This window comes from Prionailurus bengalensis, chromosome D1, assembly GCF_016509475.1.
Source record: "Prionailurus bengalensis isolate Pbe53 chromosome D1, Fcat_Pben_1.1_paternal_pri, whole genome shotgun sequence".
Taxonomy (NCBI): Eukaryota; Metazoa; Chordata; class Mammalia; order Carnivora; family Felidae; genus Prionailurus; species Prionailurus bengalensis.
This window is the reverse complement of record NC_057346.1, coordinates 16,144,347-16,169,665: the sequence shown is the minus strand read 5'-3', so window position 1 is coordinate 16,169,665 and position 25,319 is coordinate 16,144,347. Positions and strand designations below refer to the sequence as shown.

At 44.3% G+C, this 25,319-nt stretch overlaps 1 protein-coding gene across 6 annotated transcripts in view; it reads right to left on the bottom strand.

Moving 5' to 3' along the window:
* The window catches only part of KMT2A (lysine methyltransferase 2A), an 85,130-nt gene that overhangs the window by 8,229 nt on the left and 51,582 nt on the right, over nt 1–25,319 (bottom strand). For all 6 annotated transcript variants that reach the window (XM_043579482.1, XM_043579483.1, XM_043579485.1 and 3 more), the window contains 13 exons: nt 24,934–25,127; nt 24,496–24,602; nt 23,520–23,657; nt 22,327–22,485; nt 21,955–22,072; nt 21,754–21,832; nt 20,556–20,716; nt 20,043–20,225; nt 15,581–19,823; nt 14,753–14,833; nt 13,633–13,691; nt 12,121–12,291; nt 10,240–10,314 (listed from right to left, as the gene is read on the bottom strand). In XM_043579482.1, coding sequence (XP_043435417.1) covers nt 10,240–10,314; nt 12,121–12,291; nt 13,633–13,691; nt 14,753–14,833; nt 15,581–19,823; nt 20,043–20,225; nt 20,556–20,716; nt 21,754–21,832; nt 21,955–22,072; nt 22,327–22,485; nt 23,520–23,657; nt 24,496–24,602; nt 24,934–25,127 — 5,768 coding nt within the window. The remainder of the gene's footprint in view (nt 1–10,239; nt 10,315–12,120; nt 12,292–13,632; nt 13,692–14,752; nt 14,834–15,580; nt 19,824–20,042; nt 20,226–20,555; nt 20,717–21,753; nt 21,833–21,954; nt 22,073–22,326; nt 22,486–23,519; nt 23,658–24,495; nt 24,603–24,933; nt 25,128–25,319) is intronic.

Below are 25,319 nucleotides of genomic sequence, written 5' to 3'. Positions count from 1 at the left end.
TAGTACGCTTGAGAGGTGCTTACTCACTCAGTCTCATGACAATAATGAGCATTTCTGATTTTAGTTTACAAAAATTACACTTACTAGTTCTTTAATTTTTTTTAAACGTTTATTTATTTTTGAGACAGAGAGAGACAGAGCATGAATGGGGGGAGGGTCAGAGAGAGAGGGAGACCGAATCAGCAGGCTCCAGGCTCTGAGCTGTCAGCACAGAGCCCGACGCGGGGCTCGAACTCACGGACCGCAAGATCACGACCTGAGCTGAAGTCAGACGCTCAACCGACTGAGCCACCCAGGCGCCCCTACACTTACTAGTTTTTTAATGTTTATTTTTGACACAGAGAGAGAGGGGGGGGGGGGAGAGAGAGAGAGAGAGAGAGAGAGAGAGAGAGAGAGAATGAGTGGGGGAGGGGCATAGAGAATCCAAAGCGGGCTCTGTACTGAGAGCAGAGACCCTGATGCAGGGCTTGAACTCAAAGACTGTGAGATCATGACCTGAGCTGGTCAGACGCTTAACCGACGGAGCCATCCAGGTGCCATTATAAAAATAACATTTATATAAGTTGTGGGCATAGATGGTGAAAGTCCTTCTGAACTGTCTCCTTGCATTAAAGGGATGGGGCAATTCCACTACTTTGACACTAGAAATAGCTAATGTTGGGGGCGCCTGGCTGGCCCAGTCAGTAGAGCATGTGACTCTTGATCTCGGGGTTAAGTTCGAGCCCCACGTTGGGTGTGGAGATTACTTAAAAGTAAAATCTTGGGGCGCCTGGGTGGCGCAGTCGGTTAAGCGTCCGACTTCAGCCAGGTCACGATCTCGCGGTCCGGGAGTTCGAGCCCCGCGTCGGGCTCTGGGCTGATGGCTCAGAGCCTGGAGCCTGTTTCCGATTCTGTGTCTCCCTCTCTCTCTGCCCCTCCCCCGTTCATGCTCTGTCTCTCTCTGTCCCAAAAATAAATAAACGTTGAAAAAAAAAATTAAAAAAAAAAAAAGTAAAATCTTAAAAAAATCATATATATATATATATATATATATATATATATTTACTTTGAGAGACTGAGCACCTGACACCAGGCTTCATCTTAGGACATCAAGATCACTACTTGAGCCAGTATCATAACCGGCTGAGCCACCCAGGAGCCCCCAAATAGCCAATGTTCTTTACATTTTTATAAAGTCAACAATATTCTTTCATTGCAATCTTGTTTTTGGTATTATTAACAGATATCAAGACAAGGGTGTCTGTTGTGCTAGGATCACACGCAAATTCCAACAGTCACACCCTTTGTGCTACGAAGCATATTTAGAGATGCAACCTCAGTGTAATTTGGGGACTGAGTGTCATGCCTGGGAGGCTATCTGGGTTTAAATGTTGACAAGGATTACTTCTGGGGGATGGGGCCCTGTCTACCTTTCACTTTGTTCTTGCGGTTGCTTTTTCATATTTTAAAATTCTTCTATGTCCCTGATAATTTTTTGAGAAGAGTGGAAAGTTACTATTAGTTGCCTGATTCTTATTTCACTTAGAGAATTTCTAAGGGAGATCATTTGGTTTCAATGCAGGTAGAAGGCTCAGTCTTCAGACACGTTCTTTGGACACAACTGTGTTCCAGTTAGAATTCAACCTAAGTATACAACTCAAGCCTCCATTAGAAGAGCTTATAAGCCAATTAAGATAATGGCAAACGTCTTTTCTTTCCCCACACAACACTGATTTTCCCCAAGAAATTTTTTCCTAGGAATTTTAGATTGTTGTGGATTCCTAGGCAGAAAACGACACTGGAGAAACATACTTATTTCCATAGAAAGGTCATTTTTATGCTTAGGCTGAGTGTTCAACTCTACTTTCACTGGAGGGCTTAAAGCGAGATTAAATACTGTGTCAGTAATGGGGAGAACAAAGATGAATTTGAACAAAGAACGGCCCCCATTCTCAAGCTCTTGGCAGAGAGAGGCCAACAGGTACCCAAGTCACACACTGTGAAAGTATCCAAATAAAGGTACAGTATAAAATACTGCGGGAGCAATCTCTTCTGTTGTGGACGATTCATTCACTCATGCAACAAATATTTCCCGAGCACCGACTATATCCCACATTTTCTTTCCATCGTTCTGCTGTGCCAGACACAGCCTGGGAATACAGAGGTGAACGAGACAGGCAAACACCTGTATTTATGGAGCCTTTCTTTCATGGAAGAGACAGACAATAAACACACCAAAGGTATTCCCACTTGAGGGCTTTTTTTCTGTGCTGTTTCTTCTGCATTGAGGGCTTTTACTCTACTTGTCGCATGACTCGCTCCTTCTTGTCATCACTCAGGCCTCAGCTTTATTTAATGTCATCTCTTCAAGAAACTCCTTTCCTGACCACTCCATCTAGAGGAGGCTCCCTGCCACCAGCTACCCACCCCGTGCACTTGATTTCATTCTGCAGAGTACTTATCTCTGCCACTAGATATAAAGTCGTGAGGCAAGGACCTCGTGGTGAAGGGGTCAATGGATTGGAAACCTTGGAGAGCAGGCCTGAGTCTGCTTCTACTCAGCAGTTATATCCCAAGTGTCCAACATGACGCCAGGCACATTCAAGGGTTCAGTAATATTTTTAAATGACCAACATTTAAGGGCTGAACACTTTATTCTACAATTAGTAGGCAACCAAAGAAGCTTCTGAGGTACTTCTGGGGACACTGAGGATTCACCACCAGGAGGAGACGGGAGACTCAGGGACCATTTAGAAGGCTTTCTGAGATTACTGGTGAGAGAATGACAAAGGCTATTCCTGAGGAAAGAAGGAGACAGAAGAAGGGAACATGACTCATACTTTTGGGGTAGAGTCAACGGCAGCGACCAACTGGATGTGAATGGCGAGGGAAAGGAAAGAAGTCAAGATTTACTGGACTCTTTTGGCTTGAGATATGAGGGATGGTAGGAAGACTGGATGAATCACAGGAGTGTAATGCGAGAGGGTGAGAATGGCTGAACAAGCCTAGCACGAGGGCAGAGTGAGGGGCAGAGGCTGAGGACCTAGGAGAACCCGAACTCTTTTTGTCTTTTCTTTTTCTTTTTTTCTTATATACAGTACGACACTAGTTTCAAGCATGTCACACAATGATTCAACAATTCTATACCCTACTCAATGCTCAGAAGATCTTTTTAAAAGTTTATTTGCCATCTGCTTTTTTAACAACTGCACTTGAATTCACTCTTTTTTAAAAATTTGTAAAAGTGATATCCACTCATGGAAATAAAGTGAAACAGTACAGGAAGTCCAAGTTGCCCATTTGAATTCCCCAGGTGACACTCTGAGGCAACCATTCTATAGATTGAGATAGAGGACGCGTGTGTGGATATGTGGGTGTATAACATGAACGTATCTAAAGGGAGTCATGATCATACCAGATACATACGGTTACAACCAGCCCCTTCCAATTAATTTACTTTGGACCTCTTTCTAAATTCTCCTGTTGAGGAGTATTTGGCTTGCTGCCTCTAGTTTTTTGCTAACACATGCTGGAATGAACACCCTCATACATTTTTTCTTTTAAATTCTCTTCCCAATCTCCCCTCTCCCAGTCCACCCTCGTACATATTTTTTAAGTTTATTTCTTTTGAGAGACACAGAGACAGAGACAGAGACAGCGTGAACAGGGGAGGGGCAGAGAGGGAGAGAGAACCCCAAGCACTGTCAGTGCAGAGCCTCAGGCGGGACTCAAACTCACCAGCCACGAGACCATGACCTGAGCAGAAACCAAGAGTCAGGCGCTTACCCCGCTGAGCCTGACTTAAGGATGCTTAACCTACCCTCATACGTTTTTCATGACTTGGCTGAGACTACCTAGAGGATACTTTCCTAGAAGTGGAAGTGTTGGATGGAGGGGCAAATGAGTCGAAAATTTTCATAGCCGTTGCTTAACCGCTCCTCCGATCAGCTGTATTCATAATTTATGTATCTGCCATTAATGTAAGAGAGAGCCTGTCTCCTCCATCTTTATCTAGATTATCTCCAAGTTCTGAATCTTTGTTAATAAATCTGTGAATAAAATAGTTGGGGCTCCTGGTTAGCTCAGTTGGTTAAGCATCTGACTCTGGATTTCGGCTCGGGTCACGATCTTGTGGTTTGTGGGTTTGAGCCCCGCGCTGGGCTTTGGGCTAGCAGTGTGGAGCCTGCCTGTGATTCACTCTCTCCCTCTCTCCCTGCCCCTCCCCTGCTCGTGCTCTCTCTCTCTCTCTCTCTCAAAATAAAAATGTAAAAGCCTGTTAATAAAATAGTTAATCATTTTTTATTTATTTTTAATTTTTTTAAGTATTTATTTTTGAGTAAATAATTCAGGAGGATACCCATAACAAAAAGACAGCCAATAACAAGTGTTGACAAGGATATAGGTATCAGATCCGTCAAACACTGCTGGCGTAAAATGGTGCAGCTACTCAAAAAACAATCTAGCAGTTCCTCAAAGTTTAATTTTTCTTTCTTTCTTTTCTTTTAAAAAAAATATTTATTTATTTTTGAAAGCGTGAGAGAGACAGAGTGTGAGTGGGGGAGGGGCAGAGAGAGGGGGAGACACAGAATCAGAAGCCGGCTCTGAGCTGTCAGCACAGAGCCTGACATGGGGCTCAAACTCACAAACCCCGAGATCGTGACCTGAGCTGAAGTCAAGTCGCTCAACTGACTGAGCTGCCCACGTGCCCCAGTTCCTCAAAATATAAACACAGAGTCACCACATGACCCAGCAATTCCACTCCTCGGTATATATCCAAGAGAAATAAAAACATGTCTATACAGGGTGCACCTTGGTGGCTCAGTCAGTTAAGCGTCTGAAACTGATTTCAGCTTGGCTCATGATCTTACGGTTCAGGGGTTCAGAAGGTGGAAAAACACCCAATGTCCATCAGCTGATGAATGGATAAACGACATATGGTATATCCACAAAATGGAGTATTATTTGGCAATATAAAGGAATGAAGTACTAATAAAAGCCATGTACTGACCACCCACAGAGAATACTATATCCAATAGCGAAAGATTGAAAGCTTTCCCTCCAAGGTCATGAATGAAGCAAGGATGCCCACTTTCACCACTTCTATTAAGTAAAAAAGAGAAATAAAAGTCACCTAAATTGGAAAGGAAGAAGTAAGATTATCTCTGTTTGCAGAGGATATGATCTTATATGTAGAAAACTCTAATGATACCACAAAACACTTGTTAAAATAAGTGAATTCAGGGGCGCCTGGGTGGCGCAGTCGGTTAAGCGTCCGACTTCAGCCAGGTCACGATCTCGCGGTCCGTGAGTTCGAGCCCCGCGTCGGGCTCTGGGCTGATGGCTCAGAGCCTGGAGCCTGTTTCTGATTCTGTGTCTCCCTCTCTCTCTGCCCCTCCCCCGTTCATGCTCTGTCTCTCTCTGTCTCAAAAATAAATAAATGTTAAAAAAAAAAATTTAAAAAAAAAAAAAAATAAGTGAATTCATCAAAGTAATAGGACAAAGTCAACACACAAAAATCAGTTGAGTTTCTATACACAAACCACGAACAATCTGAAAAGGAAATTACAAAACGATTCTATTTACAATAGCATCACAAAGAAAAAAGGGCTTACAAACTAACTTAATCAAGGAGGTAAAAGACTTATACAATGAAAACTACAAAACACTGCTAAAAGAAATTAAAGACCTAAATAAAAGGAAACATATCTCGTGTTCACGGGTTAGAAGACTTAATACTGTTAAAATGTCAATACTACCAAAGTGATCTACAGATTCAGTGCAATTTCTATCAACATCCCAATAACATTCTTTTGCAAAAATAGAAAAGCTCATCTTAAAATTCATATGGAATCTGAGGGGATCCTGAGTAGTCAAAATAATCCTGAGAAAGAACAAAACCGGAGAACTCCAAATTTCCTGCTTTCAAAGTTTATCACAGATGTATAGTAATTAATCAAAACAGTGTGGTACTGGCATAAAGACAGACATACAGACTAATGGAATAGAACTGAGTCTAGTAATAAACCGCTGCATATCTGGTCACATGCCTTTTTTTTTTTAAAGATTTTATTTTTAAGTAATGTGCACACCCAACACGGGGCTCAAACTCACAACTCCGAGATCAAGAGTCACATGTTCCCCTGACTGAGCCAGCCAGGAGCCCCTGGTCACATGAGTTTTGACCACGGTGCCAAGACCATTTAATGGGGGAAAAGACAGTCTTTTCAACAAGTGATGCTCGGAAAACCAGGTATCCACATGCAATAGAATGCAGTTGACCCTCACTTCATACCATATATGAAAATATACTATTACCTCCCCCCCAAAGCTAGTCTTCGATGATTTCTCTGAATTGTCTCAAATCTTTTCCGTAAGGATAATGGTCTTTATTTGGCATATTAGGTAAATTAAGATGTATAAATAAATAACATTACTTGTATACATATAAATAACTGTATTTATCTACATACATATAAATAGTCAATAATGTCAGGTCCCTTTTTAAAAAGATGTTTTATTTTTTTAAAAAATTTTTAATGTTTATTTTTGAGAGAAAGAAAGAAAAAGAGTACGAGAGGGGGAGGGGCAGAGAAAGAGAGGGAGACACAGAATCCAAAGCAGGCTCCAGGCTCCAAGCTGTCAGCACAGAGCCTAACATGGGGCTTGAACTCAAGAACTACAAGATCATGAACTGAGCCGAAGTTGGGACGCTTAACTGACTGAGCTACCCAAGCACCCCTCCTTTTTATTTTTCTTTCATGTTTTTATTTATTTTTAAGAGAGAGAGAGCGAGCATGAGTGGGGGAGAGGCAGGGAGAGGGGAGGCAGAGGATCTGAAGCACTCACAGCAGACAGCCCTATGTGGGGCTTGAACTCAGGAACTCGCGATCACGACCTGAGCCAAAGTCGAACTCTCAACTAAGGGAGCCACCCAGGTGTCCCAATATTCCCTTTGAGATAAGGATATTGAGACTCAGAGAAGTCAATTAGCTTGCACTCAGTGGAATGTTGATAGCAAAAGGGCAGAAATGTGGCTTGTACTCGGTTTTTTCTCCCTCCAAAGTACATGGTTTCTTACCACCATTCCATGTGGCAGTTAAAGACATGGATAAATCAACGGAAATTCTGTCCTTTTGGCCAGAACAAAGGGCTGGCTACTCAGTTTGAGGCTGCGAACAAAGTTCAGAATGCTGGCTTACTCCAGGAGTAGGATTTTATACATATTATAGGTAATCAGTTCAAAACGACTACTGGGAGAGGCAAAGTACAAATTTAACTACAGTTCCACCCAATGACCACCACAGTTGGGCACGGGACCAGCAAATCATATTTTCTTGCCCCCCAAATATCTCCCTCACAAATCTAAATATATATATAGTAAATTATCCCTCTCATTAATATCTACACTGTAGAGACATATTTGCCCCCAAATATCTCCCTCACAAATATATCTATATCTAATCTATCTCTATCTCTATACGTAGATATGTATAATATAAATCATCTGTCTGATTAATATCTAGAATGTAGAGACAACTTTTAAAACTCAACCATAACAACAATAATAACAACAGGGGCACCTGGGTGGCTCAGTCGGTTGGGAGTCTGACTTTAGTTCAGGTCACGATCATGCAGTTCGTGAGTTCGAGCTCTGTGCTGACAGCTCAGAGCCTGGAGCCTACTTCAAATTCTGCGTCTCCCTCTCTCTCTGCCTCTCTCCCTCTCGCACTCTGTCCGTCTCCCTCTCTCTCTCAAAAATAAATAAACATTAAAAACAACAACAACAACAACAAAGCCTGATTAAGAAACAAGCAAAGGCCTTAAACAGAGGCCTTCATTTTTTCCAAAGAAGACCTACAAATAGCCAATAAGCCCATGTAAAGATGCTCAACAACACGAATCATTAGGGAAATGTAAATCGAAACTATAATGAGATACCGTTTCACATCCCTTTAGCTGGCTTCTATCAAAAAAAAGAGGAGGTGAAGAAATTGGAACCCTCGGGCACCGCTGGTGGGCATGTAAAATGGTGCAGACACTGGGGAAACTAGTATGGTGGTTCCTTAAAAAATTGAAAATGGAGGGGTGCCTGGGTGGCGCAGTCGGTTAAGCGTCCGACTTCAGCCAGGTCACGATCTCGCGGTCCGTGAGTTCGAGCCCCGCGTCGGGCTCTGCGCTGATGGCTCAGAGCCTGGAGCCTGTTTCCGATTCTGTGTCTCCCTCTCTCTCTGCCCCTCCCCCGTTCATGCTCTGTCTCTCTCTGTCCCAAAAATAAATAAACGTTGAAAAAAAAAAAAATTGAAAATGGAATTGCCATTAAAAAAAAAAACACAAAAAACAATGATCCAGCAATTCAACTTCTGGGTATATGCCTCCCGGAAATGGAAAGCAAGGTCTTTTTTTTTTTTTTTTTTTTTTAATAGGAACTATTTTATTTATTTGTTTACTGATTTTTTGAGAGAGGGCATGAGCAGGGGAGAGGGGCAGAGAGAGGAGAGAGAATCTTGAGCAGACTCCACAACCAGGGTGGAGCCTGATGCGGGGCTCAATCCCACGACCCTGGGATCATGACCTGAGCCAAAACCAAGAGTTGGACGCTTAACTGACTGAGCCCCGCAGGGGCCCTGGACAGTAGGGTCTTGAAGAGATCTCTATACACCCACATTCACAGCAGAACGATTCACAATGGCTAAAATGTGGAAGCAACAAGTATCCGTGGATGGGTGAATCAATCAGCAAACGGTGACATATAAATACAGTGAAATATTATTCAGCCTTAAAAAGGAAGGAAATTTTGCACTCTGGTACAGCATGGATGAATCTTGAGGGCATGATGCTAAGTGAGATGAGCCAGTCCACTTATCGTATAATTCCATTTACATGAGGTACTGAAAGTAATCAAAATCCATACAGACAGAAAGGAGAATGGTGGTTGCCGGGGGTGGGAGACAATGGGGAAAGGGGAGTTTCAGTTTCACGAGAAGAAAAGTTATGGGATGGATGGATGGTTGCACAACGTGAATACATTTCACACCAGTGAATTGTACACTTAAAAATGGGTTACTCTGGAAAAAAATAAGGTTAAATTGATACATTTATGTTATGTGAATTTTACCTCAATAAAAAAATTCATCTGTTTAAAAAAAAAAAGAAAAGAAAACAATGGAGCTCCTGGGCGGCTCGGTCGGTTAAGCATCCAACTTTGGCTCAGGTCACCATCTTGTGGTTCCTGAGTTCAAGCCCTGTATTGGGCTTGTTGCCAGCGTGGAGCCTGCTTCAGATCCTCTGTCCCTCTCTCTCTCTCTCTGCCCCTCCCCCGCTCACTTGTGTACGCGTGCGTGCTCTCTCAAAAATAAGCATAAAAAAAAAGAAAAAGAATACAATAAAGTACTGATGCAACATTACAGCAGAGAGAAAGCTTGAAAGCATTATGTTAAATCAAAGAATCCAGAGGCGTCTGGGTGGCTCAGTTGGTTGAGCGTCCGATTTCGACTCAGATCACGATCTCGTGGTTTGTGAGTTCAAGCCCTGCATCGGTCTCAGTGCTGACAGCTCGGAGCCTGGAGCCTGCTTTGGGTTCTGTGTCTCCTTCTCTCTCTGCCCCTCCCCTGCTTGCACTCTGTCTCTCTCTCAAAAGTAAATAAACATTAAATAAATAAATCAAAGAAACCAGTCATAAAAGGCCATATAATTGTATGATTCCATACAAATACCTAGAGACAGAAAGTAGATCAACGCTGGTGGGTGTTGGAGCTGAGGAGTGACTGCTAATGAGTATGGAGTTTCTTGAAGGGATGATGAAAACGTTCTGGAATTATACCGTAGTGATGGCTGCACAACTCTGTGAATACACTAAAAGCCATTGAACCGTATGCTCTATTATTATTATTTTTTAATGTTTATTTTTGGGAGAGAGAGAGAGACAAAGTGTGAGCGGGGGAGGGGCAGAGAGAGACGGGGACACAGAATCCGAAGCAGGATCCAGGCTCTGAGATGTCAGCACAGAGCCTGATGAGGGGCCCAAACTCACAAATCACAAGATCATGACCTGAGCTGACGTCGGATGCTTAACCGACTGAGCCACCCAGGTGCCGTGAACTGTATGCTTTAAATGGGTGTGCTGTATACTATAAGAATTCCATTTTCTTTTTTTAAAAGTTTGACATTTTTGTAGAATCAACTCTGCAGTTTTAGACCAACAAGCTACCAGAATACTCTGAGACAGAGTATTCAGAATAAAATGACCACTGCGGCCGTTACCTGCAAATGAGAGCTGCTTTAGGCGGGCATTTGATCGAGCTTCCTGGACTTTATCTGTCAGTGACTTCCAGGCATCTGTGCAGAAATGAAATATTTGGTCAACTACTTCCAACACCAATGGCATGCACAAACGTTGAGCTTAGAATCCCTACAGGGTGAAAACACCCTTCTAAAATGGTTTTTTTGTTTTCTTAGTTTTAATGTTTTCCGTGCATAAGAGGCTGGGCAGGGGCACTACCCAGCAGTGCTTCCTCCTGTTAGAAAGGAGGTTCACACCTTCTGAAAATGACCCCTGAATCCCCACAGCATTCACATCCCTCGATGGCAGTCCGGGTCCCAAACCTGAATGTATGGTGTTACTTCTATTCCCAATGCCCCTGAACAAAACAGTATTAGCATTAATGATTTAACCCAGACTCTGGGGAGATCTTTACCTCTGTTCCTTAAAACTACGAGGTATGACCAGAAAACCTCTTCAGTCCCTTCCAGCTCCCACTTAAGATTCTATGATCTCCTACTGTCTGTTGGACTTGTCACCAGCACATCACGCTCAATGTGTTGTATGTGGCACTCATACACTCAACGTAGTTTTTTTGCTCTCCTTACGTATCTTTGTATTTATTTATTTATTTTTTATTTTTAGTGACCCAGGCCTGAATCTCCAGTCACCTTCTCTCTCTGCTCTCCGTATCCAAGCAGTCATGAAGTATGTCCATCCTTCTTTCCTCTCTCTGCCTGCTGGGAACGGGCTTTATTACCGGACATCTCTACTGTAGCTATGCTCTCATCGGCGACCTCCTGCCACCTCCATGTCTCTAATTGAGTCCACCTTACGCTTCTTGAAATTCTGCTTTTATTTCACTTTTCCAGATTTCCAAAGGCCTCATGGTTTGGCACTGAACGCCCTCCAAAACTTGTGCCCAATTAACCTTCGCAGTTTTCTATCTCACTACTACCCGATAAGGATTTCGAGGTCCTCTCCCACGCGAGGATGCTCTAAACCCACCACATGCAATCCTGTCTAACTGTGCGTGTGTCTCTTTTTAGAAAGCCTTTCCCATTTCTCTTTTCCTAACTCAAATCCTATTATCTCTTTTAATGGGATCTTCTATTCCACCATTTTCCCTGGGTTCAATAACCCTCACTGACCCACAGGGATCGCTCTTTCCTTCCAACTCCTCTAGTACTTCTTGCCTAGAGAAAGTTCACTAGTTCTTCAACAGCTAACGAACAAGAAAGTAAGATGCCAGCCCTTCTAGGAAGTTCCCTGTTGAGTAAACTGTAAAGGAAAACAGACATTTACAAAACAAAGTTTAAGCTATACCGAGAAGCATTTAAGATTCCTAAAGGAGCAGAAAGGAAAGAGTGCTTATCTGCCTCAGAAGGTCAGGGAAGACTTTCCAAGCAGAACCCTGAAGGACAAGCTAGAGTTCACCAGGTATACCAGGGTAGAAAGAACATTCCAGGCAGAGGGAAGAAACGGAGAAGGCACAGGGGTGAGACAGAATGGCAGTTAAGGTACACAAAGAAATCACAGAAGACAAGGCTGGAGAGAGAAGAGGTCTCATGTGCTCAGCTAAGTTACGGATTATATCTCTCCAGGAACTTAAGGACAAGTTAGATGTATAATGCCTTCGAGTATCTTCCATAACACCTCGCACAAAACTACCCACATCAGTGGTACTAATTAATGTACGTAAGGGCAGATCTGGCTGAGTCAGGGCCTGAGCTAGTGAGACAACCTGTTTTTCTGTTGTTGTTGTTTTTTAAAGTAATCTCTATACCCAACGTGGGATTCGAGCTCACAACCCCGAGATCAAGAGTCACATGCTCCACAAAGCAGCCAGCCAGGTGCCCCCCAACCTCATCGAATCCACTCACCTTCGATACTTTCTGCACAGATCTGAAAGCCATCATCACTTGAAATTTCAAAAACAAGTCCTTTCTTGGGCTTTTTCTCAGCAATGCTTTCCTTTCTTTTCTGTTCTTGCTGGAGCCAAAGCATCAGTGGAGAGCTGAAATTGCTTTCTTCTTCTTCCACTGTTTTAGGTTCTACAGGGAGAAAACAGATAGGGGCCAAAGTGGTTGCATTAGCAAACAAACACTTACTGAACACTGATACGTTATCTCCAAGCCTAACAACATTCCATGGTTGGTAGGATCACTCCCCTTTACAGATAACAAAATCTGAGGCTCAAAGCCGTGGAGCAGCCTGCCCTAGGTCATAGCTGGAGACCGACAGAAACGGATTTTTTTTTTTTTTTTACCTGAAGTCATGCTGTCTCTGTGGTATGACTTCCTGGTATGACAATTTGATAGTTTTTCTTTTTTTTTTTTTTTTTTAATTTTTTTTTAACGTTTATTTATTTTTGAGACAGAGAGAGACAGAGCATGAACGGGGGAGGGTCAGAGAGAGAGGGAGACACAGAATCTGAAACAGGCTCCAGGCTCTGAGCAGTCAGCACAGAGCCCGATGCGGGGCTCGAACTCATGGACCACGAGATCATGACCTGAGCCGAAGTCGGCCGCTTAACCGACTGAGCCACCCAGGTGCCCCAATTTGATAGTTTTTCAATAAGCAACTGCCCCCAGTAGGGTCAAAGCTAAAAACTAATAATGATGGATATGAATGAAGCACTAGGCATCGAGGCACTCTTCTAGGAACTTCCTGTGTATTAACTCAGAGAAACCTCACAGCAATCCAGTGAGGGAAGTGTTATTATAATGTACGCTTCAAAGGCAAGAAACCCGAGGCAGAGAGTAAGTAGCCCAAGTTCATATAAGATGAGATTTCAACCCATATGGCTCCAAAGCCTGCCACCAACCCCCCCACACCCCCGCCTTCTTGCAGAAGGAGGTGTATCAGTTCTCCTGAGAAATCAGCCAATCAGCAGAATGGGATCACATCCCACATGTTACACTTGAGCATTTTCTCTAGCTGCCTCTCTTTTGAGAAGTTCCCTCGATGAAAACGGGCAAAGCTTTATACCCAGACCTTACTAATCTTGAAGTGACCAGTTCTTTACTGACCCAATTCATTAGCACAGATGATGGAAAGTGCTATGGAGATGCATCTGGGGTTGTGACCAGATGTACGGCTTTCTTCGGTGACCACTGAGGGATGAAGTCAGGTAATCGCTAGCTAGTAAAATCACACTGCTATAGAGCAAGTGGAACAGAAGACTACTTGACAGCTGATCATAGAATATGTAGTAGACGGGCACTGGACCGGGAGACAGACGCTGTGAGGTTTAGTCTACACCTCTGGCCAATCACTTAACTTCTTTGGAGCTTAAGATTTTTTAATTTAGAAAGCTAGTAGATAACGTAGGCAATTTTTATAGTACGTTTGGCTTTGGAATTCTAATTCTAACCTGTTACCTACCCACGTACCTGTACTTTCTTGTTCATTTGCTGAATTTTGTGTTGTCTGAATCTCAGGAAGAACTTGCCTAAATGAAAGGAAAACCAAATGTGAGATGTAACATCAGCTAGCTCTTTAATTCAAAGATAAAAACTGTCCACAGTCTGCCATACTGTTGTATGGGCTATATGAAACAACTACTAGAAATGAACCACAGGATGATTTGTGTATTACCTGTTGAATAAACACCATCACACTACTATAAGGTACATAACATAAAACTATCTCTTATGAGATTCTTTCCCAAATAGTGGCATTAAATTTCTGCTTTTGCAGTTTGCACATTATATCCTTGAAATTTTTCTCATACCCTCGGTATTAGGAAAAAAGCAGTTCTGGAATCACTGAAGTTAACTGATTTAACCAAAAATAAAAGCAAGCTGCCCGAGCCAGAAAACCACCACCAGTTTCCCTTTTCTTAAATTAAATAACATTTGGAAACAACCCAAATGCATATCAATAAGGGGCGGTTTATCTTTTTTATTTTTTTTAATTAATTCTTTTATTTTGAGAGAGAGAAAGTGCAAGCAGGGATGGGGCAGAGAGAGAGGGAGACAGCGAATGCCCAGGCTCTTCACTGTCAGAGCAGAGCCCAACTCGGGGTTTAATCTCATGACCATGAGATCATGACTTGAGCCGAAATCCAGAGTCGGACGCTTAACCCCCCGAGTCACCCAGGTACTCCGATAAGGGACTGTTTAAATAAATAACAAAACAAAACAAAACCAAGTACAGAACAGTATGTATAGCATTATTCATTTTATGTAAAAAAGGCATATACAGGGGCGCCTGGGTGGCTCAGTTGGGTTAAGCGTCCCACTCTTGATTTCGGCTCAGGTCACGATCACGTTGTTTGTGGGATCGAGCCCCACGTTGGGCTCCGTGTTGACAGCATGGAGCCTGCTTGGGATTCTCTCTCCCTCTCTCTCTGCCCCTCCCCCACCCCAATAGATAAATAGATAAATAAACAAACTTAAAAAAAAAAAAGCTTTGGCAACAAAAATAATACAAATCAGGAAGAACTATTTTTTTTAAATGAGGTGGACAGAACTGAGGGCTTAACCTTAGAGAAATGATCTGCATATTTACCCTGTGGTCTGCCCACACTCCTTTTGGGACGACTGTTCCACATCAGCAGTCCCCTGCTGCTCAGCCTCTGCTCCTGGAGTCCTGGAACGGAACCATTTGTATCTTTTCAAGAAAAACCACCAGGAAACATGTGCCAAATGCACAGCTCAGTCTAAAGAAATGCCTCTACCATGATGGATCTGATAACATTCACGAGCTGAGAAAACTAATCTGTGGTGATACAGGTTAGACAGTGGTGATCTTGAGGGCGTACTGACCAAGAGAAGGCACAAGGAGGCTTCTGGAACTCTAGGAACGTTTTAGATCTTGATCTGCATGGTGGCTACGCGGGTGCACACATATGTAAAACTTCACTTGTGTACTTTACATGCATTACACCCCACGCTAGTGTTCTCAAAAGGGACTTCATGAGGATCTACAACAGGTGGCTTTGCCCTCCGGACGGGAATAATCGCCCTTCAGTATCCTAAGCCTCAGCAAAACAAAAACAAAAACAAAAAGACAAACACCAGCCCCCCCCACCCCGGTCCCCAGAAAACCAAACGCCAAGAGCAAACAGCAGCACTGTTTTAAATCAAAGAGTAATTAGAGATGTGGTTCTATCCCAGAGACAAACTGCCCACGGATGGAACTAAATTTTGCTCTAGAAATCACTGCTGTGAGGGGGAAAAAAAAAAAAAAAAAAAAAAAAAAAAAAATCAAAGCCACAACCCAGAACACCCCCGAGCAATGCAGCACGTCCCTCCCAGAAGACTGCCACTGCCCCAGCCTCTAGTCCCGAGCACAAGATCCCGCCCACCCAGCAGAGCGGATATTGGCATCTCTCACCCTGTGACTGAGGTCAGGGATGTCGCGCTGGCTTCCTGGTCTGGAATGTGTGCTTCAGAAGAACTGGTCCGCGAATGGGAAACTTTGTGCTTCTTGCCATTCCCTTTGTCCAAAGGCAGCTGAATCCGTTTGATTTTTGGTTTGGGTTTGGTGGGACCCGGCACGGAGGGGCTTGCTGACTGCTGCCCAGAGGACGGAGAGCCCCCAGGAGAGGCTGAGCTGGCTTGCATAGCTGAGGATAAAGCCTTGTTCTGCTCCAGCCCCACGCTGTTGGGGGCATCTACTGTCTGGGGAAAGCTGGCTCCCTGGGTCCCTGGAGCAGAATCAAGATCACGCTGGGAAGGGAGAATCCCAGTTTTGCTGGCAAGGAGCTGGTTCACGTGCTGAAGCTGATAGTGTTCTTCTGCTTCCCCCGGAGGCGAGGCGGCCGTCATGCCCGCAGTCTGAGCAGAGGGGAGCACGCAGATGCTAGATGCCGCTGTCATCGCGGCAGGAGGAGCCTGGGATGTCCCCAGTTGCGGAAACATTCCTGAACTTGGTGGTAAAGCCACAGGCTGGTCCTGCATCCCCAGGCTCTGCTGACTGGCTTTGATTAAAAGGTTGCTTATTGAGCCAATATCCGGGGTGCCGAGCAGCCTGGGGTTGGTTAACGCGACATGTCCCGGAACTGACGCACTACTCGTGGGGGTTGTCGCGGTTTGCATGGATACAACGTTCAAGACGGAGGAACCGGATGCCAAGCCAGACACAGGCCCCGCGGTGAGGTGGCCAGTGTCCTGGCTTATTGTTGATGCGCCCGCCGCCGCCGCGGCAGTGCCTCCCACACTCTGCGGTAACAGCGGAGCCTGTTCAAAATACATGATGCCAGATTTAGACCTTTTTATGATGTTGGGGACAGTTCGGTGAGATGAAGTGTTAAGTGAGCCCAGATCTAGCAGATTGGGATGATTTGGCAGCTGGGAGGGTGTGAAGTTAATCAGTGTCATGTTAGAAACCACATCGGAAGGGGCAATGTTTGAAGGGTTGCTAGAGGGAGCGAGTTTTTTATTCTTTCGGGTCTGCAGACGAGATATGGGTCTTTTCTTGAGTCCAGAGGATGGAGTGGCTACTGTGGTACTGAGGTCTGTCCTCTGGCTGGCTTCTGAAACCAAAAGTTGGGGATCTGGAGGAGGCTGAACCCCAATAAGTAGGCCTGAAGGAGGGCTGTTGATGTTGGGTGGGAAACTACTTTGAGTAGCTGCGGGGAAGGAATGTAAGTGCTGGCGATGAGACATGGGGAGCAATCCTTTGCTAGCAGGAGGGAAGAGAGATGGAGAAGTTGGCAAGCTTGGATTTAGTCCCGTGGCTAGGGTGAGACCACTTCCCATGGGCCCCAATACTGAAGTATTTGTCTCCATCACATTGGGTGTAGAACTAACAGAAGAGGTCAATTGGATTTTTTGGGTCACTCCATTTGGAAGAGTTTGGAGAACATAAAGTGGCTGCATGTTCTGGTTGACAACAATGAGTTTCTCAGTGGCTGGTTTCAGGTGGGGTGGAGTGGTCTGGACAGCTGCATTAGAAATCTGAGATGGGCCAGGACTCTCGGTGGAGTTGGGCACATATTTCTGGTTCTGGATAGGAACAGTAGGGGAAACAGGTACCTGAAGGCCGGGGGTGCTACTGTTTCTAGTTAAATCCTGATTGTTGCCATGACCCTGCTCCACTGAACCACAAGGAGGGCTGGAGATGTGGTCCGCGTCCATGTGTCCTTGGATAAAATGATCGGGAGTCATGTGGCCTTCGGGCGTCGGATCTACTCCGGGACTCAGCAGTGCCGAGTCCCCTTCAGAGGAGGCCACAGACTTCTCTGTGATGGTCACCCTCTTCTCTCCTGAGTCGGAGATCACAGCCAGTCTACTGGCATTCTGGCTGGGGACCGTGGGACTCCGGGTGGTCAGGACGGACAGATCAGACGGCAGCTCCAGGGGCAGCTCGAACTGCTCCTCTGCCGAGATAGAGGAGGAGACGCTACTGTCCACAGGTTCTGTCGTGGGCAGCTGCTGAGAAAACACTTCGAAAAGACCCATGTCCTTTTCCCGGTTACTGTCGAGACCCAAGCCTTCACCGAGATTTAGGAGTTCCGACGAAGAGGACTCTGGGCTCTCGCCCAAAGCCTGCATGGATGGGGTATTCTTTAGGACGAAGTCCATGATGTCCGAGGGCAGGATGTTCCCACAGTCGTCGCTGTTGTTGTTATCCGAGTCCGATTTCAGGAGCTCGGTGTTGTAGGTGTCTAGTAGGTTCTTGTCCGACGGGGTGCTCGTGTGGACTCTGCGGCTTGACTCCAATGAGCTGAGCTGAGCCTCCAAGGAATCCTGCCCCTGTGTTTTAACTCTGCTCACAGAGTGGCAGTTATCCATCTTTGGCTCATTTTTGTGGCCCACGGAACTCTTAATGACGTGCTCTTTCTCGCCGGCGTCTTCAGGCCGCTCCATCTTTAAGTTCTCCGTTCCGTTCTCTTTGCCGTTTCTCTTTGGAATCTGGCTGCTCTTCCTCGCTGTGGCTGTGACGCTCGTATCGCTCTCTGTGCCGTCATCGACACCATCCAGCTGAGAAATCTTCGGGAGGTCACACTGTTCTTCCTCCCGAAATAGATTATGGGATGCCAGCCGTTCCTCTCCGCCTGAAGAAATCACTGTCCTAGTGAAATTGTAATAATACAAGTCATCTTCATCAGAAGTGCTTAGGTCATCGGCCCCATCCACCTGTCCCTCAGCTGATCTCTTGCCTCGTTTCTTCCCAGTTGAGCTGCTGTAGAATGGAATGTCTTCTTCACCGTAGGATCTTACCCCATAGAGTGGGGTGAGCCCGAAGAACATGTTAGAGCGTGCCCGGGCACTGCGACGGGGGTATCTCCTCTTGAAAGAGCCATCCTCCTGAGGTTTGGGACCATCCGGAAGCATCAGGTTTCTGTCCTGAACCGGAAGATTCTGATAATTGTTACTTTGAGAATCCTGGGATGAGGTATTATTGGGGCTTGGCTGGGCCACTGGACCATCTCCTGGACTTTCAGAGGCCGAAACTGGTTCTGTTGGAGACGCTGACTCTATTTGCAGAGGGGAAACGGGACTACTTTCTTTCAGGGTATTCTTGGACTGGCCCTCACTTTCCATTTTGAGAGGCGTCAGTGTCACTTTGACCGTGCGTTTCCGGGGTGTCTGTAATTCCTTGGCAGATCCTTCTACTTGCATGGATGGAGCTTTGGGGACTCCTGGAATAGACAGGACTTTGTCTCCAATCTTATCAGAAGAAACATTATTACATGGTCGTTGCCCCATAAATTCTGGAGTCAAAACTTCATCAACAAACTCCGGCTTTAGGTTTCCTTCCTCACCGGGGGTCACCTGACCAGGTTCCAAAAAAGACTTACTGGAATGTTTTTCTTTGAAGGTTTCTTTACAAGACTTTTTCCCTTTCTGTCTCCTGTCCCTGGAACTAGATCCCACGTGTTCATGGACAATGGATGACCTGTTGCTCACTCCAGATAGCTTCAAGGTTTTGACTTCCGCATCTTCCTCGGGAGAGGGGTTTACTGATTGGTTCGAGTCTGCGTGTTGGTCTCGATCGTTCCTTTGCCCTCTCAGATGGAGTGGGGGGAAGGAGAGGGCCTCTTTAGAAGAAAACGGCACCGGAGAGAGGTCAGCAAAAGTGCCGATCTTGCTAGCATTTAATTCTCCAGATGCTGTGTTATGAAGCTGCGGGGCCAGCTTGGGAATGCCAGGATAAGCCACAGCATGTGCAGATCCCTCTGAACTCTTGGAACCTGGCACTTTGGCCTTCTCTCCCTTCAAAGAGGAGCTCTTGGATGCCAAGTCGGAAGCACTGGAATGCTTCATTTCTGAAGATGAAGATCCGTCCAAGTGACTGGTTTTAGTGCCCATAGTAACCACTGTCCTTTGCAAATTGGAAGAGGTGGGAGTGTTTTGCCCTAAGTTACTGTTTGAGTTCAGCGGTCCTAAGACATGATCAACTGCTTTGGCACTTGACTCAAGATCTGTGGCAGTCCCGATGGCGGAGACTGAGGGAACACTATTCCTGGAGTAAGAACTCCCAGTTCTCACTGGAGACATAATCCGGAGTTTAGACCGCTGGGGTGACAGGGAAGAAGTGCTGTGTCGCCTGGAGCCAATGCTTCGGAGTCCAGAGGAGAGTAAAGGGTCACCCACTGTGACTATTTCATGAGTGGTTGGGGTAGGACTTCCTGAACAAGAGAGAGAAAATAATAGTCTATTACAGAGAGGGACAAACGTGCGGTAGCCACTGCTTTCAATGACTCGGCAATGACTTTTCACTGAAAACTGCAACGATCAAGATTTTCAACGAGCCAAAGTCACTGAGATAAAGTTGCCTGCAAGAACCACAGGCTAATCTTTGAGCTAACCTTTTTGGGTCAAGTTCGTCAACGAGGTAGGTCCTTTACCTGCAGAAGGCAATGGCCGACAGCCAGGGGATCTCTGTGTTGGAGAGTAACTCGGTGTTCGAATCCTAGGGACCTTCGAGATGACATGATAAAAACAGGAACCAGAGGTTTGCGAATGAGGTCGGTCTGGTGAGGGAGGACTTATAATTTCAGCTGTGTTCTGACTTTCTTTAGATGAAATTTCTGTGGTAGGAGAGAAACACTCGTTACTAAAAAAAAGTCCAATTAAAATATCCATCAAATGGGGGTGCCTGCCTGGCTCCGCGGGAGGAGCATGCACTCTTGAACTCGGGACTGTGGGTTCGAGCCCCACGTTGGGTGTATAAGGTTACTTAAAATTTAAATCTTAAAGAAACAACATAAAATAAACAAACACACCAATAACAAGTAAGCTATTAAGGTAAAAAGCAAAATAGAAACAAATGACACCTCCCAGAGGGATGACGTTTTTCTGCCTTCAATCACGGTACTCCCAAAAATCAAACTCAAGTCCCGTCTCGATTAAAGTCTCACCTGCAAAAGACGTGGGACTGTGAGCGATGGTCCTGTTTTCATCGTGCTCCACAGTGCTGTTGATATCTGGCTCTACAACCGGAGGACGGCACTCCACTATCTTGCACGTGTACACACAGCGCTTGCGAGCATCCGTGGTACTCCAGTACACCCTGGAACACCTGGCAAACAGATCCATCAAAATCACCACCAGCGAGAGTACAGAGGCGGGGACGAACACGTGCCCAAACCTCTCCTCATCCTCGGTTCCCTGGCCTCCTGGGTTGACAGAATTCAGCTTCACTTCATGGATTCTTATTATAGATCCCCCTGGCTAGGCCGTTCCAAGCTTTTTGAAATTCTTGGTTTTTCCTAGTCTCTCAGAAAATAGCATAACATCTTTTTTTATTGTAGCGTAAGCAGGAGACAAAAATAGTACAAGATCCTAAAATGCAGAGAAAGAAAAATACTAACTGCTACAAGAAAGAGTTCTTGACCTGCGGGAAGGGATTACTGCCCCGCCGGGTGTACGAAGTGAGGAAAGAGCAAGCCCGAAGTGTTTCCTTTGGGAGAAAAGCCCCACAAGACAAGGGAAATGTAATGGCTTCCAATCTGCGGGATGCTGATGGAGCCTGGTTTATACAAAGGGCTGCCGGCTAAATGCAGAGTATAGACTGTGCCGCCAGAATTGGAATGCAGAATAAATTGTGAGTATATATAGCAAAATGAGACTCCAAAATGGGAGAGCTAGAAAAGGAATTTTAAATTTATACTGTCAGCCTGCTAGAAGTTTCAGACATTTGCTTCACATAGGAAAGATGATAAATTCTCACTGGAGAATATGATTATTATTGTGGGGGGTTTATATTTTTGGACTGAGGACAGAGGCATGAGGGGTTTGTCTGATCCACTACAACAATCTGGACTTCTGAATCCAGATAAATGGAACTCTTAAGAGACTGACCTCACGTTTTCTATTTAGGTTTTATTTGGAAATGATTCTGAAAGTATGCCAATAGTACTTTCCTTCTATACGTGGATTTAGCAGACATAAACTGATACTTTAGGCCCAATCTACAAGAAGTAGCAAAAAACGGAGTTAATTTGCAGTAGCAGTTAAAAGTAGCTAACAAGTATGGCTCTCCATTCAACGACCTGCTCATGGTTCGGGGTGCTCAAGCTGCGGGGGTTGGGGTCTTCTCTCTACAGTGCTACTTACTGATATCCGATAGGAAAAAGCTTATCTTCACAGTCAGAGAGATCATTCAGAATTCCTAAGCAGTCAATTGTCATGGAGCCTGACCAAGGAAAGGAGAACTAGTTAGAAGAGATAATGAGAAGGCTCACTTTTAAACCGGAGACCAGAAAGTACCCCAGTGATACACGGAGCCTTCCCCAACAACGGAGGCCCATGTCATACCAATCATCATGTGGATATTTTCTGGTTCCAAGCCATTGAGAAACTTCCTTCTCAAGCTGATTCCTTCAAAGTCCACAAACACTCTTCTAAAAACTTCAAATCCATTCTCAGGAACCACCTAAAATGAAAATACGGCTGTTAATAGGCTGCCCCTTTACACATTATATGTGTGATACCGATTCTCTCAGAGGGCAAAGTACAGAGCAGATCTCAAAATCACCCTGCTGTTTCACAGGAGGACTTCTGTATTTGCAAGAGAAGGTGATTCTAGGAACACACAGTTGGAAGGTAACACAAAGCTTACCATCTTGCTGTCCTCAGCCTGTTTTCCCTGAACTCCTATAGAATTCGAAAAGTAACGGAAGTTCTCACCTCGCCTTTGATCAAATCCCGATGTCGTTGGCAATATACTTTCTTATCATCCAGAAAGACACAGTTCTTGGCGCGAGAACACATGAAGTGATAGTTGCTGGTGCAGGATGTAAGGCAGCAACCCACAGTGGCTCCTGGCTTTTGGCAGAATTCACATCTCTAACCATCCAGAGAGAACAGAGGCCTAAGTCAGACTTTCAGAGGTTTTAAGCCACTTTCCATCTCTAAAGAATTATCCCATTCTGCGTTTCCTACAATTCATTTCTTTTATTGGTAATTGAATTATAGAGAAATGATATGAGCCATAAATCCTCCTCTACAAATCCTCTCTCTCCCACTGCCCCTAGGCCCTAGAACTATTAAATATCACAATTTGATTTAGAACTTAAACCAGTTTTGTTTTTTTTTCTAGGATGCACGATTGATTTAGAGAAGACAAAATTTCGAAGACTGATACTACAAACATCATCTTGTTAGAAAGGTACTATATCCAAAAGAATTCAGTTCTGGAAAGAGTGTACCGATCAGAAACATAAGGGTTCTCTAGTTACTAGGCTTATTAACAGATTAAATTTATCATATGATTCAAAGACTTCCTTCAACTAGCCTGTATGTCAGCACCTTATTCTGTCAATCACAGCCTGGGCTCCTCCCCACAGAAGACTTCGTCCTCTCCATGCAATTGACATGTTTACTTCGCATGTGCTTTTTGTTTGCTTGTCTCTCTCCCTTTTTCTTTCTTTCTTTCTGACAATCCTTCATCTTCTTCCCTCCTTCCAAATATAGTTGTTAAAAATTTTACTCCTTCGTGGCCTTTTCGGACTACTCTCAGCTTCTACTGATCATTTTCCACATCCCTCTTCCTGTGTGTATCTATGTGGGTTTATCCTATGGAAGCACAGGGTGTTGATTCAGCTGGGACCTCTGAGGTCATTTTGTCTAAATCACTTAATAAAGTAACACCCTTCTTGCACAAATTATCTCCCAGACTAGACAGTACTTTGTTTTCTGTTTCTTTTGTACCATCCTCCAGGGGTCAGAATAGCAATCTGCCTATAGTATACACCACTATTTGCTGCTGGCTAACCATTCTGAAGGCACTACCAAAAGCATCAGCGAGGTAGCATTTAGCCAAGAGAAAACACCTGGAAAGAGAGAGAGGATCTTTTCTGTAACATTTACACAGGTCTTACCAGCTGTTTGCCCCTGATCACAGCCATGTGCACATTCTTTAGTGATCCATCATCGTCTTCAAACACTTCTGCTGACCACAAAGCGCAATTTACATGTGTCCACTCATTTTGGCCAATGTAGAGCAAACGGCCAGCATCCTGTGAAATCAAGAGATTTCTTTTTTCTTTAAAGAATATAATGCCAAAGAAGGTTTTCCTTGGTATTAGCTTTATCTCAGTCAAGGTAGCATCAACAGTAATTCTTTAACTTGGGGATGCACGCAAAGATCAAAAGTCATTTTTCGATGTTTCTGTTTCTACTTCTCACCTTTCTAGATTACCTCTTCCATGGACTGGAAATATTTTACAAACATAGGGAACAAAAACATTAGCAGTACATGGTAAGTTTATGAAAGTGCGCACTGACTTCTTTAAAACCGTATTTCCAAGCCAGTTCTCTTAGCGTGCGTTTCTTTCTTATAAAACCTTTCTTATTGTAAGCTTACTATGGGCCAGGCACTAAATAAAGCTTGATGAACATTATTTCCTCTAATCCTTATAACCCACAGTGGTTACGTATTATCATTATCCTCATTTTAAAGATGAAACTGAGAGTCAGGGAGGTTAAGCTCCTCACCAAGGTCAATAAGTAGGCAGCAGAGTAGAGAAATGAATCCAGGCAGCCTGCCAGGGCTGGGGATCTTAACCACTCTGCTATCCTATGTTAAACACAAGCCTTTAAATATGCAACTTACATATTTTATGGACTCTCATAAAATCTTTTTGAGGAATTTCCTGTAGAAATTATGAGACATCAGCAGGTTAATTGAAGGCAAATCATCTTTTAAATGAAAGAAAAGAAAAAACCCCAAGTGCCACATGCCAGGTGACAAACATTCGTTAAATAAATGGCACCCAGTCATCAAATTTAGACACAAAGGACACACAGTTCATGTGAGCATCTGCTAAGTAGGACCCCTTACACCAAGGTACTTACATTAGCACTGTCATCACCATACATCAAACACAATGCACATTGTCTATTATCCTCGATGCCTGGGGGTGGATTCAGTTCTGGACTATCTTCTCGACTCCTATCAGTACCTTAGAACCCAAAAGACAGCCGGTTAAAATTGGCAATACTACGTCTGATTTCCAGGAAGAAAAAAAAAAAACCCACTTAGGCTTCAATAGCCTGCAGCTTATAAAATAAACACTTTCAAAAAGTGTTCAAAGTTACGTTATCTCGCCATCTGTTACAGCGGTTCTATCGATTTCTTGTTATCGGTCCAAGCTAAGCGAAAACGATGATTGTATTACATTTAAGGATGACCTCGAAATTTCTTTCTAATGTGCAAGTGTATTAAATTTAGATGCACGACGTTGATCATTTGCATCTAGAGAGAAATGGATAATGACTCATTTGGTGCCTTACTCAGAATTGGTGGTGTAGGAGGATGGAGTGGTGTTGGAGAGTCTGGTTCTCCGGGCCCTTTAGGTTTGGGAGCTGGGATGATTTTCTTCATTAAAGGAGGCTGCTCAGTGTGGCTGTTTTCCTCTCGCTCCTGCCACTGAGCATAATTATGGTCAAGTGAAGGTGGAAGCACTGCGTTTGGTAACATCCCACTGCTGAAAACAATTGATTCAACAAGTATTTATTGACCTCCTACGACACACCTAGAACTACACAAAATTATCAAATTCTTGGCATCATCAGGTTACAGCCCCATGCACGAGCCATTCACAGAATGTAAGAACAAGCCACAGATTGTGAAAACGGCCTACATATACAGGACTTTATTATTTAAAAAAATATATCCT